General features: G+C 40.6%; 1 protein-coding gene across 1 annotated transcript in view; it reads left to right on the forward strand.

Annotated features, from left to right (window-relative positions):
- Positions 1-10,565, forward strand: part of LOC307003782 (uncharacterized protein) — a 91,719-nt gene extending 81,154 nt beyond the window's left edge. Inside the window, exons 8-9 of the mRNA XM_079622589.1 lie at positions 9,662-9,717; positions 9,791-10,565. Of these exons, the coding sequence (XP_079478715.1) occupies positions 9,662-9,717; positions 9,791-10,344 (610 nt within the window). The 3' untranslated portion in view covers positions 10,345-10,565. The remainder of the gene's footprint in view (positions 1-9,661; positions 9,718-9,790) is intronic.
- Positions 10,566-14,070: the final 3,505 nt, after the last annotated feature.

The raw sequence follows: 14,070 nt of genomic DNA on the forward strand, positions 1-14,070 counted from the left end.
TGTGCTCACACCTCATGGGTTAGTGACTCACAAAAAAAAAAAAAAAAAAAAAAAAAATATATATATATATATATATATAATATATATATAGTGAGGAAAGAAAATGAATATGTATGAGTGTGTGTGTATGTGTGTGTGTGTGTGTATGTGTGAGAGTGTGTTTTATTTCTACTTGTCTTACTTAGAAACATATTTATTATTCTTGAAAAAAAAAAAAAAAAAAAAAAAAAAGTAAGGATGTGTATGCATGTGTATGTGTTTATTTTTGATTTTATATTCATCTTATATCAGTTTTTTAGAAACCTTGTGTTACTTATTCTTAAAAAAAAAAAAAAAAAAAAACTATATAGGCCTCTATATATATATAACTACCCAGCAAACACATTATGTCAATGTGACGTCAGAAAGACGTTGGACTCCAACTAATCCAACGTCAGTCAGACGTCATATTTTGGTTGAAAATGAAAATCAGGTTGACGTCTAAACCCAACGTTTGTTTGACGTCAAGCTCCAACGTCAGACAGATGTTGAATTGTGGTTGGAATAAGCACCGCAAAAAAATGTGACATGCATGGCAGCACATTCAATCTCTGAATATCTCAGCAGAGGAGGAGTCAACAACTCAAACAGCATTACCAGCTTCACTTATTACTAACCAGACTGACTTTATTTAATTCCCATTTTAATGAAATCAATAGTTGTATTTTAAAGTCACCATGATGGTGGTTAGCGTTTGCTTTAGTTTGACTCTTGATCCTTGACTTTTAAATATTTAATTTTCTCGGGCTGCCAAAACTGTGTTCATACAGCACATTTGTTGTGGCAAAAAAGCTTAGAGGTAATAAAATTTGGTGAAATTGGATGTTGATTGGTGATGATGAAATCATCAACATGTAATTGCCTGAATCGCTTAATTTGTGTCTAATTTTTAATTTCATAGGACTTGTGGTTTTAGTGTTTGTTTTATTTTGAAAAAATATAGCATGAGTGTAATATTGTTGATCAAGTAATATAAATTAACATCTTTAAAACATTTAGTGCATTAATCTTTTTCCTCTACTTTATTACTTAGCTATCAACAATCAGTGTATGACTCTCAACAATGGTGACAATCAATGAAATGCTTCATGCTGCAGTGCATGCTGGGTACCACCAATCAAAACTCACCCATATCTCCCAGGATGCATTGCAGCATTAATAAATTATGCTGCTGGATTTTTTTGTAGCCATTGTTGAGATTCATACACTGTTTCTTGATGTCTGTGTGCGTCTAAATAATGCCATAGATTAAACGTTTTTGTGCACTAAATAGTTTTTAAAAAGCAAGTATATTATTTGATAAAACACTACTAGATAGGCTGTAGAATCAAATAAATTATATTATGAATAATACAAAATTAAATCACAAGTCCTATAAAATTTAAGTATGAGATACACTGAGATAAGATCGGGAATTCAGGCAATGACATTATGATATCAATGTGGTCATCATCACCTGATGTCATGGCTTTTTTATCTAAAAACAATTATGCTTTATAAACACATTCAGTTATAGCAGCCAGAAAAAATGTTATATTGTAAAATTAAGGGTCAAGAGCACAACTAAAGCAAACGCTAACCACCATCATGGTGACTTTAAAATACAAAATAATGATTTCATTAAAACGGAAATTAAATAAAGTAAATCTGGTTAGTTTTAAGTGAAGCTGGTAATAAGTGTACGGCCATGCATTTCACCTTTTGGTTTGGTTTATTCCAACCAAAATTCAACAACTTTCCAACGTTGGAGCTTGACGTCAAACAAACATTGGATTTAGACGTCAACCCAACTTTCATTTTCAACCAAAATCCAACGTCTGACCGACGTTGGAGTCTATATCCTGTGCCTGCTGGGAGACGTGATAGAAGCTACAATAAGTGAGGAAAAGATAATGATGGAGGAGGAAGGATTAGTATTTAAAATTCCTGTGGTGAAAAGGAAATCCAGACAAAATGAAGGGGGTTCAAAAATTAAAAAACAAGTAAGGAATAGCCAAGAGTCAATAAAAGATGGGGAAGGTAATAGTTCAGAGGACACTTCTGATGACTCATCTACTGATGCTTCTATGGTCAGTTCTTGTGAGGTAGAGCCCTCAGATACTATGATGTCTCTGAATGAGAGCCAGGAGCCTAGTGGGTACAGTCTTGGAACATAACAAAAGGCAAACGGAATGTGGTGATAGATGATTTTTTTCCGGATCGTAAAACTTTCATTGAGTCGGCACGTTTCTTAATGAGAGAAAGGGGGGAAGGAGGACTACCAAATCGAGATTTCCACAGATTGAAATTTTTTTTTACGAAAATTGCGTGTAGATCAAATTTAACTGAAATGAAAACAAAAACTTTTACTGGTTGTTGTTTCTGTTTGTTTTTTTGCAATTTATGATTGGATTTCTTTACATTTTATTTATAATTGATTTGAAGTTTGCAACTTTAAATCTGAATGGAGCAAGAGATATTAAGAAAAGGAGTCAATTGTTTCAATTAATGAAAATGAAACCCATAGTGACATCATAAATGAAGTAGATTGGAAAAGAGAATGGGAGGGTATGGCTATTTTTAGTCACAAAAAAAGTACAAGTGCTGGTGTAGGAGTTTTCTTTGCAAAAAAATGTTTGCCAATCTCGTATGAGGTGGAATAAATTGTGGAAGGAAGACTTTTAAAAGTTATGGCAAAATTTGATGTTGCAACGTTTGTTTTTTATTAATGTATATGCTCCAGTTATGGCAGCTGAGAGAATGCTGTTTTTAGAAACATTGTTAAACACTGTACAGAATTGTGATCCTGACCATTATCTCCTGATTGCAGGGGACTTTAATTGTACTGCGATGGATGTAGAAAGAAACCATCTAGAGCCTCATACAGCTTCCAGGTTGTCATTGAATCGTTTTATTGAAACTAATGATCTAGTAGATGTGTGGAGAAACTTGAACAGTAAAACGAAACAATACACATGGGTACAAATAAGGGAAAGTGTAGTTTCAATGGCAAGACTGGATAAGTTGTATTGTTTTAAACATCAAGTACAAATTGTAAAAACATGTTGTATTAGTCCTGTGTGTTTTTCTGACCATTCCATGGTGATAGCAAGTGTATTTATAAAGTGTTTGAAAGTAAAAAGTGCGTATTGGATTTTTAATAGTGCTTTGTTGCAAGATTTGCATTTAAATTTTTTTTTTTTTTTGGAAGGAATGGAAGGATAAAAAGGCAATGTTTTCAAGTGTACAACAGTGGTGGGATTTGGGAAAGAAACAAATACAACAACTATGTGTACAATACAATTTCAATGTCACCCAGTATACGTCTAAAAAAAATTAAGTTTTGGAAAATGATATTTTAGAGCTTCAAAATTTATGTGATTCTACAGGAAATCAAGTGAATGCTCTCATTGGAAAAAAAGCGGAATTGAGAGATCTGCTCGGTAGTAAAGCACAGGGGGCATTGATCAGATCTCGGTTTCAGAATTTTTCTGAAATGGATGCTCCTTCCAAGTTTTTTTTCAGCCTGGAACAGAAAAATGGCCAAAGTAGAATCATTCATTGTCTTCGGTCAGCTGATGGGCAAGAGCTCACTGAAACTGCTGATGTGCGCAGGAGGGCTGCTGACTTTTACAAGGACTTGTTTAAATGTGAGTACACCGAGGACCAAGAGCTAGTACAAGATTTTCTCGGAGGCCTACCTCAAGTGCAGGAGGAGGCAAAAGAAAAGTTGGTGAGCCAACTAACTCTGGGAGAATTGTGTACAGCTTTAATGGGCATGGAAAACGGCCAGGCTCCAGGGTTAGATGGTCTAACGGTTGATTTCTATAAAGCTTTCTGGGATTTGGTGGGCAATGACTTGTTGGAAGTTTTCTGTGACAGCATTGCCAGAGGACAGCTGCCGTTGAGCTGCAGGAGGGCAGTTTTGACCCTTTTACCCAAGAAAGGAGATCTGAAAGAAATCAAAAACTGGAGGCCCGTGTCCTTGCCTTGTGTTGATTTTAAGATTTTATCGAAGACTTTGGCCAATAGGTTGAAAAAAGTGATGGAGCAAATCATACATGCGGATCAGTCGTACTGTGTACCGGGCAGGTCGATCACAGAAAACATTGCTTTAATTAGAGACATTTTTGATATAGCAAAAATTACAGGTAAGAAATTTGGCATGGTTTCATTAGACCAGGAAAAGGCCTTTGACCGAATTGAACACCAATATTTATGGAATGCGCTTGATTTTTTTGGGTTTCCTCCTACTTTTATTGAAATGGTTAGAGTATTGTATGGTGACATTGAAAGTGTAGTGAAGGTCAATGGTGGCTTGAGTGTCCCTTTGAAAGTCAAAAGGGGAATTAGGCAGGGTTGTTCAATGTCAGGAATGTTGTATTCAATCGCAATTGAGCCGTTTTTATGTAAATTAAGAGGTATTTAGAAGGAGTGTCTTTGTCTAGAGAACAGAGTTTATGTTTATCTGCCTATGCAGATGATGTAATTATAGCTGTTAAGGGAAGTAGTGATGTGGAAAAGATCAAAGGGGTGGTAGAAAGTTATGGCAAAGTGTCTTCAGCAAAAGCGAATTGGTCTAAATGCACTGCGTTGGAAGTAGGTGGGTGGACTCAAGGAAAACCAAATTTACCAGGCGGAATGTCATGGGTTACAGGGGGCGTTAAATATTTGGGAGTCCATTTGGGTGATGATCAAACTATGAGGAAAAATTGGGATGGTGTTATAGAGATAGTTGAAGTAATACTTAAAAAATGGAAGTGGCTATTGCCACAAATGTCATATAGAGGACGCCAGTGTTTCCGCTACATTCATTCCGCCGTGGTGGGCCGCCACACCAAAAATCCTCCCGCCACGGCTTCAGCTTCTCAGTGAGCTCCGATATTGTGCATACTATTGCGTTATTGTTAAGCCCCACTAAAGGCATAAAAAACATGTAAAGTACCATAACGTTTTTGTGCACTATATTCCAAGACTTCTAAAGTCATTCGATAGCATAATGTGAGGTAAAAAAATAATATTTAAGTCGTTAAAGTTAATGGAAACTCATCTCTCCTCAGTCATTCTCCATTCAGCATTCAAACAGCGCATCACATTCGGTTACGACCGCTACGTCAGTAATACGATGACACTCTCTCCAAGATCAATGTTCCCATTATTATACTTTATTTGTAGATAAAGGTCTATGGTTTGCATTACATTACTTTATCTTGCTGGAGTTTATTGCGCATTCTAAATCATATTCCTTTCTCCCGGGTGTCTGTAAGATTAGCCTACAGCACTGGAGTAGAGAGCACTATGAATTGTTCTTCATGCGCACTGTAACTGAAATTTAAAACTGCTTAAAATGTTGCATAGATTAGATATAATACACTAAGCATCAAATATCTCTTCGCTTTCTGCTTTGAACTTTTCAATGTAGCGCTCCCCTATTTTTTTCCATCTGAGCTGCACACTGTGAATTTTGCGTTGCTTCAAGTGCATCATTCGGCGCACGGGATGCGCATAATCGCTTTGCCGCTCTAAATTGGAGCCTTTCATATTAAAATTAGGCCTGGGCAACTTTTTTTTTTCTTCGATTAATCGTTTTTTTAAATGTGGTCTATTCAAAATCGATTCTCAAAGGTTACGAATTGATTTTTTTTTTCATATTTATTTATCTATCACCCAAAAGCCAGTATTAGCTTGCAGCCTCCATGTTACTCTAATGCTGTGAGATTTTATGTTAGTTTTATCTTAACATAAAATAACCTGATCCTGTTTGATCAAGGCATGAGACTGTTCTGACTTTTTCAATAATCGATTTTTCATCTTGCATCAAAATCCCGTCTATTCACTGTATGCTTTTGAAATATAGAGTTGGGTTCTGTTTTAATGTACCCAAGTGTACCTAAAATAAAAATAGTTTAATATACAGGTTTGTAGCTCTTAATTTCTTTTGATTAATTTCACCACTTGTAAACTTATGTTCACTGTTCTTTTTTTACAAATATAGGATTTGTGTGAGTCGAATCGAAATCGAATTGGAACATCTGAATCGATACCCAGCCCTAATTATAATACTTAGGGGAGGTTTAAACACCTGGGGCAAGGGGGTGTGGCCCATGGAAATATCACTCATGGGCGACGCCCCCTCCCCCAGGGGAAATGGGCCTGCCACCACAGCTGGAAAAAATCCTAGAGGAAACACTGGACGCTCCTTAATAATTAACAATTTGGTAGCAGCAACTTTATGGCACCGTGTGGCAGTACTTGAACCACCTGCAGGTCTTCTGTCAAGAATCCAGGCTTTAATGGTTGATTTCTTTTGGAATAAGAAGATGCACTGGGTACCACAATGTGTGTTATTTCTAACAAGGGATGATGGTGGACAAGGTCTTCTGCATCTAGAAAGCCGTAAAACTGCGTTTAGGTTACAGTTTATTCAAAAAAAATTGTATGGTCAAAGCAATGTATGGGAAGCAGGAATACATTTTATTTTGGAAAAAGTAGGAGGCTTGGGGTTAAATAAAAATCTTTTTTGGATTAACTGTGAAGCGGGAGACATAAAAGGCCTTCCCTTATACTACCGTAGTGTTCTAAAAGCATGGTCATTAGTAAGAACTGTAAGGACTATGCCTATGTCATTTCTTCATTGGCTTCTTGAAGAACCTTTAGTTAAGAAAACTCTGACTGATGAAGACAAGCTTTAATTATAGAATTTGGCAGTGGTCGATCTGTACCAGAAGAAATTGACACTTTTCCAAACATGGACATTTCACCAAAGTTTGCTGAAGAGGAAAGCTCTCATCATTTACTTGGGACAAAAAGATTGGAAATGTTGAATTTTTGCTCTGTGAATGGAAAAAAGTTGTATGAATTATGTGTTAAAATGTTAAACAAGGAAAAATTGAAAGTGCGGGTCGAAACGCCATGGGCTGTTCATTTTGGTGTTGAAGATGATTGTAAACCTGTATGGAGAAGTTTGTACAAGCCACCATTGACCAAAGCAAATGGGGATTTGCAGTGGAGAATACTGCACGGTATTATTGCTGTAAATGCGTTTGTTAGCATAATTAATTCAGCAGTTGATAGCAAATGTCCATTTTGTGATCAGAGGGAAACTATTTTTCACTGTTTTGTACATTGTGATAGGCTTAAAAACTTGTTTTTTATGCTTAATTCCATGTTTGTGGATTTTAAAGTAATATTTTCAAAGGTTGGATTCATCTTTGCTTTCAAGTTTTGGAAAAAAAAAGAGAAAAAAAGGGCAACTTGTTAATTTTGTCATTGGAAAAGCGAAAATGGCTATTTATTTGACAAGAAAATAAAAAATAGATGGCGAAGTTGTTCGGGATGTAGTACAAGTTTTCAAGAGTTTGATAAGAGTAAGAATCAAATTTGATTTTTTATTTTATAAAACTATAAAGAATCTAGAGAATTTTGAAAATGTATGGAATTACAAAGAAATGTTGTGCTCTGTTAGAGATGGTGAATTAATTTTTGCTAAATGTCTTGAGTAAAGTGTATGTTTGTTAATTGTTTTTAAATATTTTAACTAAAGTGTTATAAAAATAAGTAAAACATAATAAATAAATAAACTCTCTCTTACACACACACACACACACACCACTCAATCACTCTCTCTCACACACACCTCTCTCTCTCTCTCTCTCTCTCTCTCTCTCTCTCTCTCTCTCTCTCTCACACACATACACACTCACCACTCAATCACTCTCTCTCACACACACACACCTCTCTCTCTCTCTCCCTCCCTCTCTCACACACACACACCACTCTCTCTCTGTCTCTCTCTCTCTCTCTCTCTCTCTCTCTCTCTCTCTCTCTCTCTCTCTCTCTCTCTCTCTCTCTCTCTCTCACACACACACACTCACCACTCAATCACTCTCTCTCACACACACACTCACTCACACACACACACACACACACACACACCTGCTGTCTCGTCTGGCAGCCAGTGCTGCGGTGTGTCCCTCTCCTAATATGATCTTGACCTGTTCTACTTCAGTCATGGCTGTAAAGTTCTGTATTGTGTGAGTGAGTTTGTTAAAGTAGAGGTCTCTGACTGAACTGTATTTGTGACAGTGAAGGAGGAAGTGTGTCTCGGTCTCGATCTCTCCTGTCCTACACTGAACACACACTCTCTGCTCTCGGGGTAACCAGCTCTTTCTGTGTCTGCCGGTCTCGAAGGCGAGACTGTGTTCACTCAGCCTGTACACACACACACACACACACACACACACACACTCAGCCTGTACTTGCTCAGGGTCCGTCTCTGCTTTGTGTCTCTCAAACTCTGGAGATATTCTTCCAATTCATAATTTGATTTCAGAGTTTGATAGAATTGTAATTATCATTTCACCATCCTGTACCTTTGTATCAATCTCATTACCCTCAGTACTTTTTTCTTTATCAGTGCTTGCACTTTCACTAGACTTTTGTGTAGGCCTACCTAAGGTTGGCTCTGCTTCCTTTTCAGCCTGAATCACATTTTGTTTAATTACATCACTTTGGGGAGCATTGTTTTGCTCTGGGCAAACGCCCAGACACCTGAAACACATCGTCTCAGTTGTGGCAAAAATCACATAGTCAAATCCCTCTACTTTAAACTTCAGCGCTAAATTTAATTCTTCCACATCCCCCTTCAGAATCATGAAAAGTTGTCTGCGAAAAGACACGACATGTTTCAAAAATGGGGATTTGCAACCCAGTGGAATCTTTTTTACTGCCGAAACTATCTGCCCGTGTCTTGCCAATTCACGCTCTAAAATCTCGTCACTAATAAACGGCGGTGCGTTTGAAATCACAACTTTTTTTGCTGGATTAACAAGCGGGAAAATTTCAATATGTTCGTCTTTTATTACAATCCCTTGTTCAACAACTTGATTAACTTTTTCAATTGACTCCAAAAACAATACAATTGCACTGTTCATTCTCGACGCCGACTTAATGCAACTATGCCCAACAATCTCTCCAACTGCGAGGCTACATTCCTCAACGGAGCATTCCACTCCGACCGGTACCTTAACGCCATGCCGACGCGTCAGAGAGAGAGAGAGAGAGAGAGAGAGAGAGAGAGAGTGGTGTGTGTGTGTGTGTGTGTGTGTGTGTGTGTGTGTGTGTGTGTGTGTGTGTGTGTGTGTGTGTGTGTGTGTGTGTGAGAGAGAGTGATTGAGTGGTGAGTGTGTGAGAGAGAGAGAGAAAGAGTGGTGTGTGTGTGTGTGAGAGAGAGAGAGAGAGAGAGAGAGAGAGATAGAGAGTGGTGTGTGTGTGTGTGTGTGAGAGAGAGAGAGATAGAGAGAGAGTGGTGTGTGTGTGTGTGTGTGTGTGTGTGAGAGAGAGAGAGAGAGAGAGAGAGTGGTGTGTGTGTGTGTGTGTGAGAGAGAGAGATAGTGGTGAGTGTGTGTGTGAGAGAGAGAGAGAGAGAGAGAGAGAGAGTGGTGTGTGTGTGTGTGAGAGAGGTGAGTGTGTGTGTGAGAGAGAGAGTGTGCGTGTGAGAGAGAGTGTGTGTGTGAGAAAAGGAAGGAAGGAAGTGAAAAGGAAGTGAATTCAACAGAAATTCTTACTAAGAAAAATACATTTATTAATATTAAATATGACGTGTGTGTGTGTGTGTGTGTGTGTGTGTGTGTGTGTTTTCTAGTGTGGATCACAGTTCAGAAGTTAAAGAGTTCATGATGACATCAAGACTACACAGATGTAAGTCCTCAAACACAGTTGTAGTGTGTGTTGTTGTAAATGTTGCTGTTGTAATGTGTGTTCTTGTGTTCAGATGCCGTTGATCTCACACTGGATCCAAACACAGCAAACACTCTCCTCGCTCTGTCTGAGGAGAACAGAAAGGTGACGCGTGTGTCAGAGAGTCAGTCGTATCCTGATCATCCAGAGAGATTTGAGTGTCATCATCATCAGGTTCTGTGTGGAGAGAGTCTGACTGGACGCTGTTACTGGGAGTGTGAATGCAGTGGATATGTTCATATCTCAGTGTCGTATAAAGGAATGGAGAGGAAAGGAGAGAGTTTTGACTGTGCGTTTGGATGTAATGAGAAGTCCTGGAGTCTGTTCTGCTCTGGTCACACACTCACTGTCTATCACAATAATATCTCCACTGCTGTTTCTGCTGGTCCAGGATCCTGTAAGAGAGCAGGAGTGTTTGTGGACGTGTCGGCCGGCACTCTGTCCTTCTACAGCGTCTCTGACACACACACACTCACACACTTACACACATTCACACACACATTCACTGAACCACTTTATGCTGGATTTAGATTTAATTATTATAACTCTTCAGTGTCTCTGTGTCACATTAAACAACACACACACTGACTGATACACACCTTTACACACATTCACTGAACCCCTCTGTGCTCTTTATTATTCAGACTCTTCAGTGTCACACACATACACACACACACACACACACACACACACTAAACTGACATTTTTCCAGTTGTTTGACTGATTTGTTACTGCTTTATCACCGTTATTGATATTCATACACTTTATTACACACACACACACACACACACACACACACACACACACACTTTATTTTTACACAATGTGTTATTCAAATCCTTCAGATGATCTGATTAAAACACTGCTGGATCTCAAAGGATTATTATAATCAATAATGAGAAATGAATAACACATGATGTACTGTATTTTGATAAAAACGGAAACAAGAAAATTCATGACAAATTGCTAGAGGTGCCACAAAATCTTTGCTCATTCCAGTATTTTAAATATTAATATATAAATGTAAGTGTTTTGTAAGGATACTCTGATCGATCTGCCATAAATCAGCCAATAATAACTTCCTATGAATCGACTTATTGTCTCTAAATTTGGCAATCTTATGTTGATGACTGATCAAACTAGACAATGAAAGCATATATAAAAGAACTTAAAAAAACATCAGGATTCACATCAGCTGATCAAGATTTTTCTATTTCTAAAAGAAAAGGTGGCAGGTTATTTAGACTAAAAATCTTCTCTGACTGTTCAAATGCTTCACTTGTGGCAAAGGGGACTTTTATGTGCAACTAGGAAATGCAGAAACAAGCTGAGTTTGCAGTCTCTTTTTATAATAAATCATCTGTCGTCAGTCATCATTTACATGTAAATTAATTGCATGTAACCATTTTAGATGAAAACGTCTCAGGTTACGTATGTAACCCTGGTTCCCTGAGAGGGAACGAGACGCTGCGTTGAGACGTGGTGGGAACGCCTTGCGTGATTGCGTCATGAAGCACATGTATAATCAGTCCAATGGAAACGGGAGACGTCATGGGCGGGTGACGTCACTGACCAGGAAGCTATATAGCACTCCCGTGAACACACACAAACTAGCTTTGAAAAAGCCTGAAGCAAGATGATCACAGGAATGCAGGGAGTATGGCAAAGCAACGCAGCGTCTCGTTCCCTCTCAGGGAACCAGGGTTACATACGTAACCTGAGACGTTCCCTTTCAAGGGAACTCGAGCTGCGTTGAGACGCGGTGGGAACCCTATACCCACGACGCCATATGACAAATGCCTGTTGTGTATGAAGACTGTGCGCGTACTACGAAACAAGCCCCCTAGACCCTGGAGTGGAGTCTAGGTCCAAGTCATAAAAATGGACAAATGTATGCGGTAAGGACCAGCCTGCCGCATTACAGATGTCGTGGAGAGAAACTCCTGAAATTAAAGCCCAGAGGCAGCCATACTCCTAGTAGAGTGGGCCCGGACAGCCAAAGGTGAAGGCTGTCCAGCCGATACATAAGCAAGTGAGATAGCCTCAACTACTTGCTTGCTCAATATCTGTCTCAGCTTTTCCTGATTAAGGTGGAGGACAGAAGGCCTGCAGCACAATTGACCCGCAAATTGAGTAGGTACCTAGTAATACAACCCGGCCTGGGGTGAAGAAAGACTACCACCATACCAGGTGCAAATCCAAGTACGTGCAGGCCTCAGCCTCATGTACCACGGAGAAGATGAAATAAGGATCTCTCCTCAGAGATAACCCAGCAAAGAAACATTCATTGCAGAAATCAAGTACTGTACCATAGGGCAGATAGCAAGATTCAGAAGGTGTTCTCCGCACCCGGCAGAGAACAGTTTACATTTCAATGCATATTCAGTCTTCTCGTGGAGGGAGCTCTAGACTGGAGTAAGGTCTCCACGACCTCAGTCGAGAGACCTGAATCTATGAGCTGGGCCCCCTCAGAGGCCGAGCCCACAGTATCCATGACTCCAGATGGGTAACTCCCAGGAGCAAAGATATCGGGAAATGCGTACAGGTGTAGCCTCGACCACACCTAATACATCGCATCCAGTCCAAGCGGAGCTGGATGCGTCAGGGATAACCACAAAGGCAAAGTTTTAACCGAAGTTCTCCCAAAGAAGCTCCACCACCTCGGGGTGAAGTCTCCATTCCCCGGGCCTCAGCCCCTGCCTCAACAGGATATCTACTCTGATATACGAGACCATCAGTGTGCTGTCCAGAAGGATCAGGCACATGGTGACCTCTCGGTTCTGACAGGAAGTATTGAGATTCTAGGAATACCGCCATCACTTCTAGCCAATTATGTGCCAAAAGGAAATGGTCCTGCCAAAGACCCTTCGCCGAGTGACCACTCACCCCCCACTTATGAGGGAAGCATCCGTCGATAGCATAAGCGTCGACAAGAAGCCCCCAACACTGGGCCTGGGCGAGGAACCAAGGTTCTTTCACATGATCGAGGCACTTAGGCATAGCCGCGTGACCTTGATCATGCGAAAATGGATTTCCCCTCGGAGAAAACCCCTTGGTCCTGAGCCACCACTGCAGGGGTGTCATGTACAGAAGGCCAAAAGTAATTACGTTGGACGCAGCTGCCATGAGACCCAACAGTCTGAAACTGTTCCACAGTGAGTGACTGGCCTAGTTTTACCCCATTTACAGCTAACCATATATAACACCTGGAAAAGTGGTCCTCTGAGCTGGGAGGAGCACACTCTTCTTGACGTTGAGTCGCAACCTAGGCCGAATAGAAGAACCTGATACTGGTATGCTTCGCCCCTGAAAGCAAACCTCAGGAACCTCCTGTGATGAGGATGGATAGATAAGCGTCATTCAAGTCTATTGTGACAGACCAGCCCTCGGGCTGAATCTGTGACACAATCATATTAGCGTAAGCATACTATGAACATGAGATTCTGAAACCTGCTGTTAAATAGACGCAGGTCTAGAATGGGACACAACCCCTCATCCTCTTTCGGAACAATGAAGTAGCGGCTGTAAAACCCTGACTGTCTGCTGGGAGGAGGAACCCCTTCTATAGTTTCTTTTTGCAGAAGTGTCAGCACTTTCTGCTCCATAACCAGAGCCTGCTCGAGGTCCACCACTGTGGGGAGGACTCCTAGAAATCTGGGCGGACGAGAACCGAACTGAATTCTAAACCCTTTTCTATAGTGTGCAGGACCCACTGAGAAATATGTGGCAGTAGTTTCCACGCTGCCAGAAATTCTGCTAAGGGCACCAGTCTCTCGAGACTGGCCTCTGGATTTGGTTGAACAGTCACTTCAGTGCCCTGAAGCGGCGAACCGGCAGGTAACAACCGAACTGACCGTTCTACGACCCTCCTCGGAGGATCGTTTGGGGACGCTGACACCTCGGTGCCCTGAACGGAGGACCGGCAGGGAACAACCGAACTGGCAGCGCTGCGACCCTCCTCAAAGAGTCGCACCCCAGAGGACGCCAAGGAGAAACGATTTCTCAAAACCGTCCTTGCCCCGGAGGAACCTTCAGAAGCCTGATAGCCTCAGCGTCAGGACTTCTTGTCTAAGTTTTATTAGCGATAACGACAGTTCTCAGATCTTGCCTACCTCTATCTTAGTTCCAACGACCCTCCTCGGAGGATCGTTGGAAAAAGCAGGCACCTCGGCACCTTGAAACGGCGAACCGGCAGGGAAACCGAACTGACCGCTCTACGACCCTCCTCGGAGGATCGTTTGGAGACGCTGACACCTCGGTGCCCTGAACGGAGGACCGGCAGGGAACAACCGAACTGGCAGCGCTGCGACCCTC

This window comes from Phoxinus phoxinus (genome assembly GCF_949152265.1).
Source record: "Phoxinus phoxinus genome assembly, chromosome: 1".
NCBI lineage: Eukaryota > Metazoa > Chordata > Actinopteri > Cypriniformes > Leuciscidae > Phoxinus > Phoxinus phoxinus.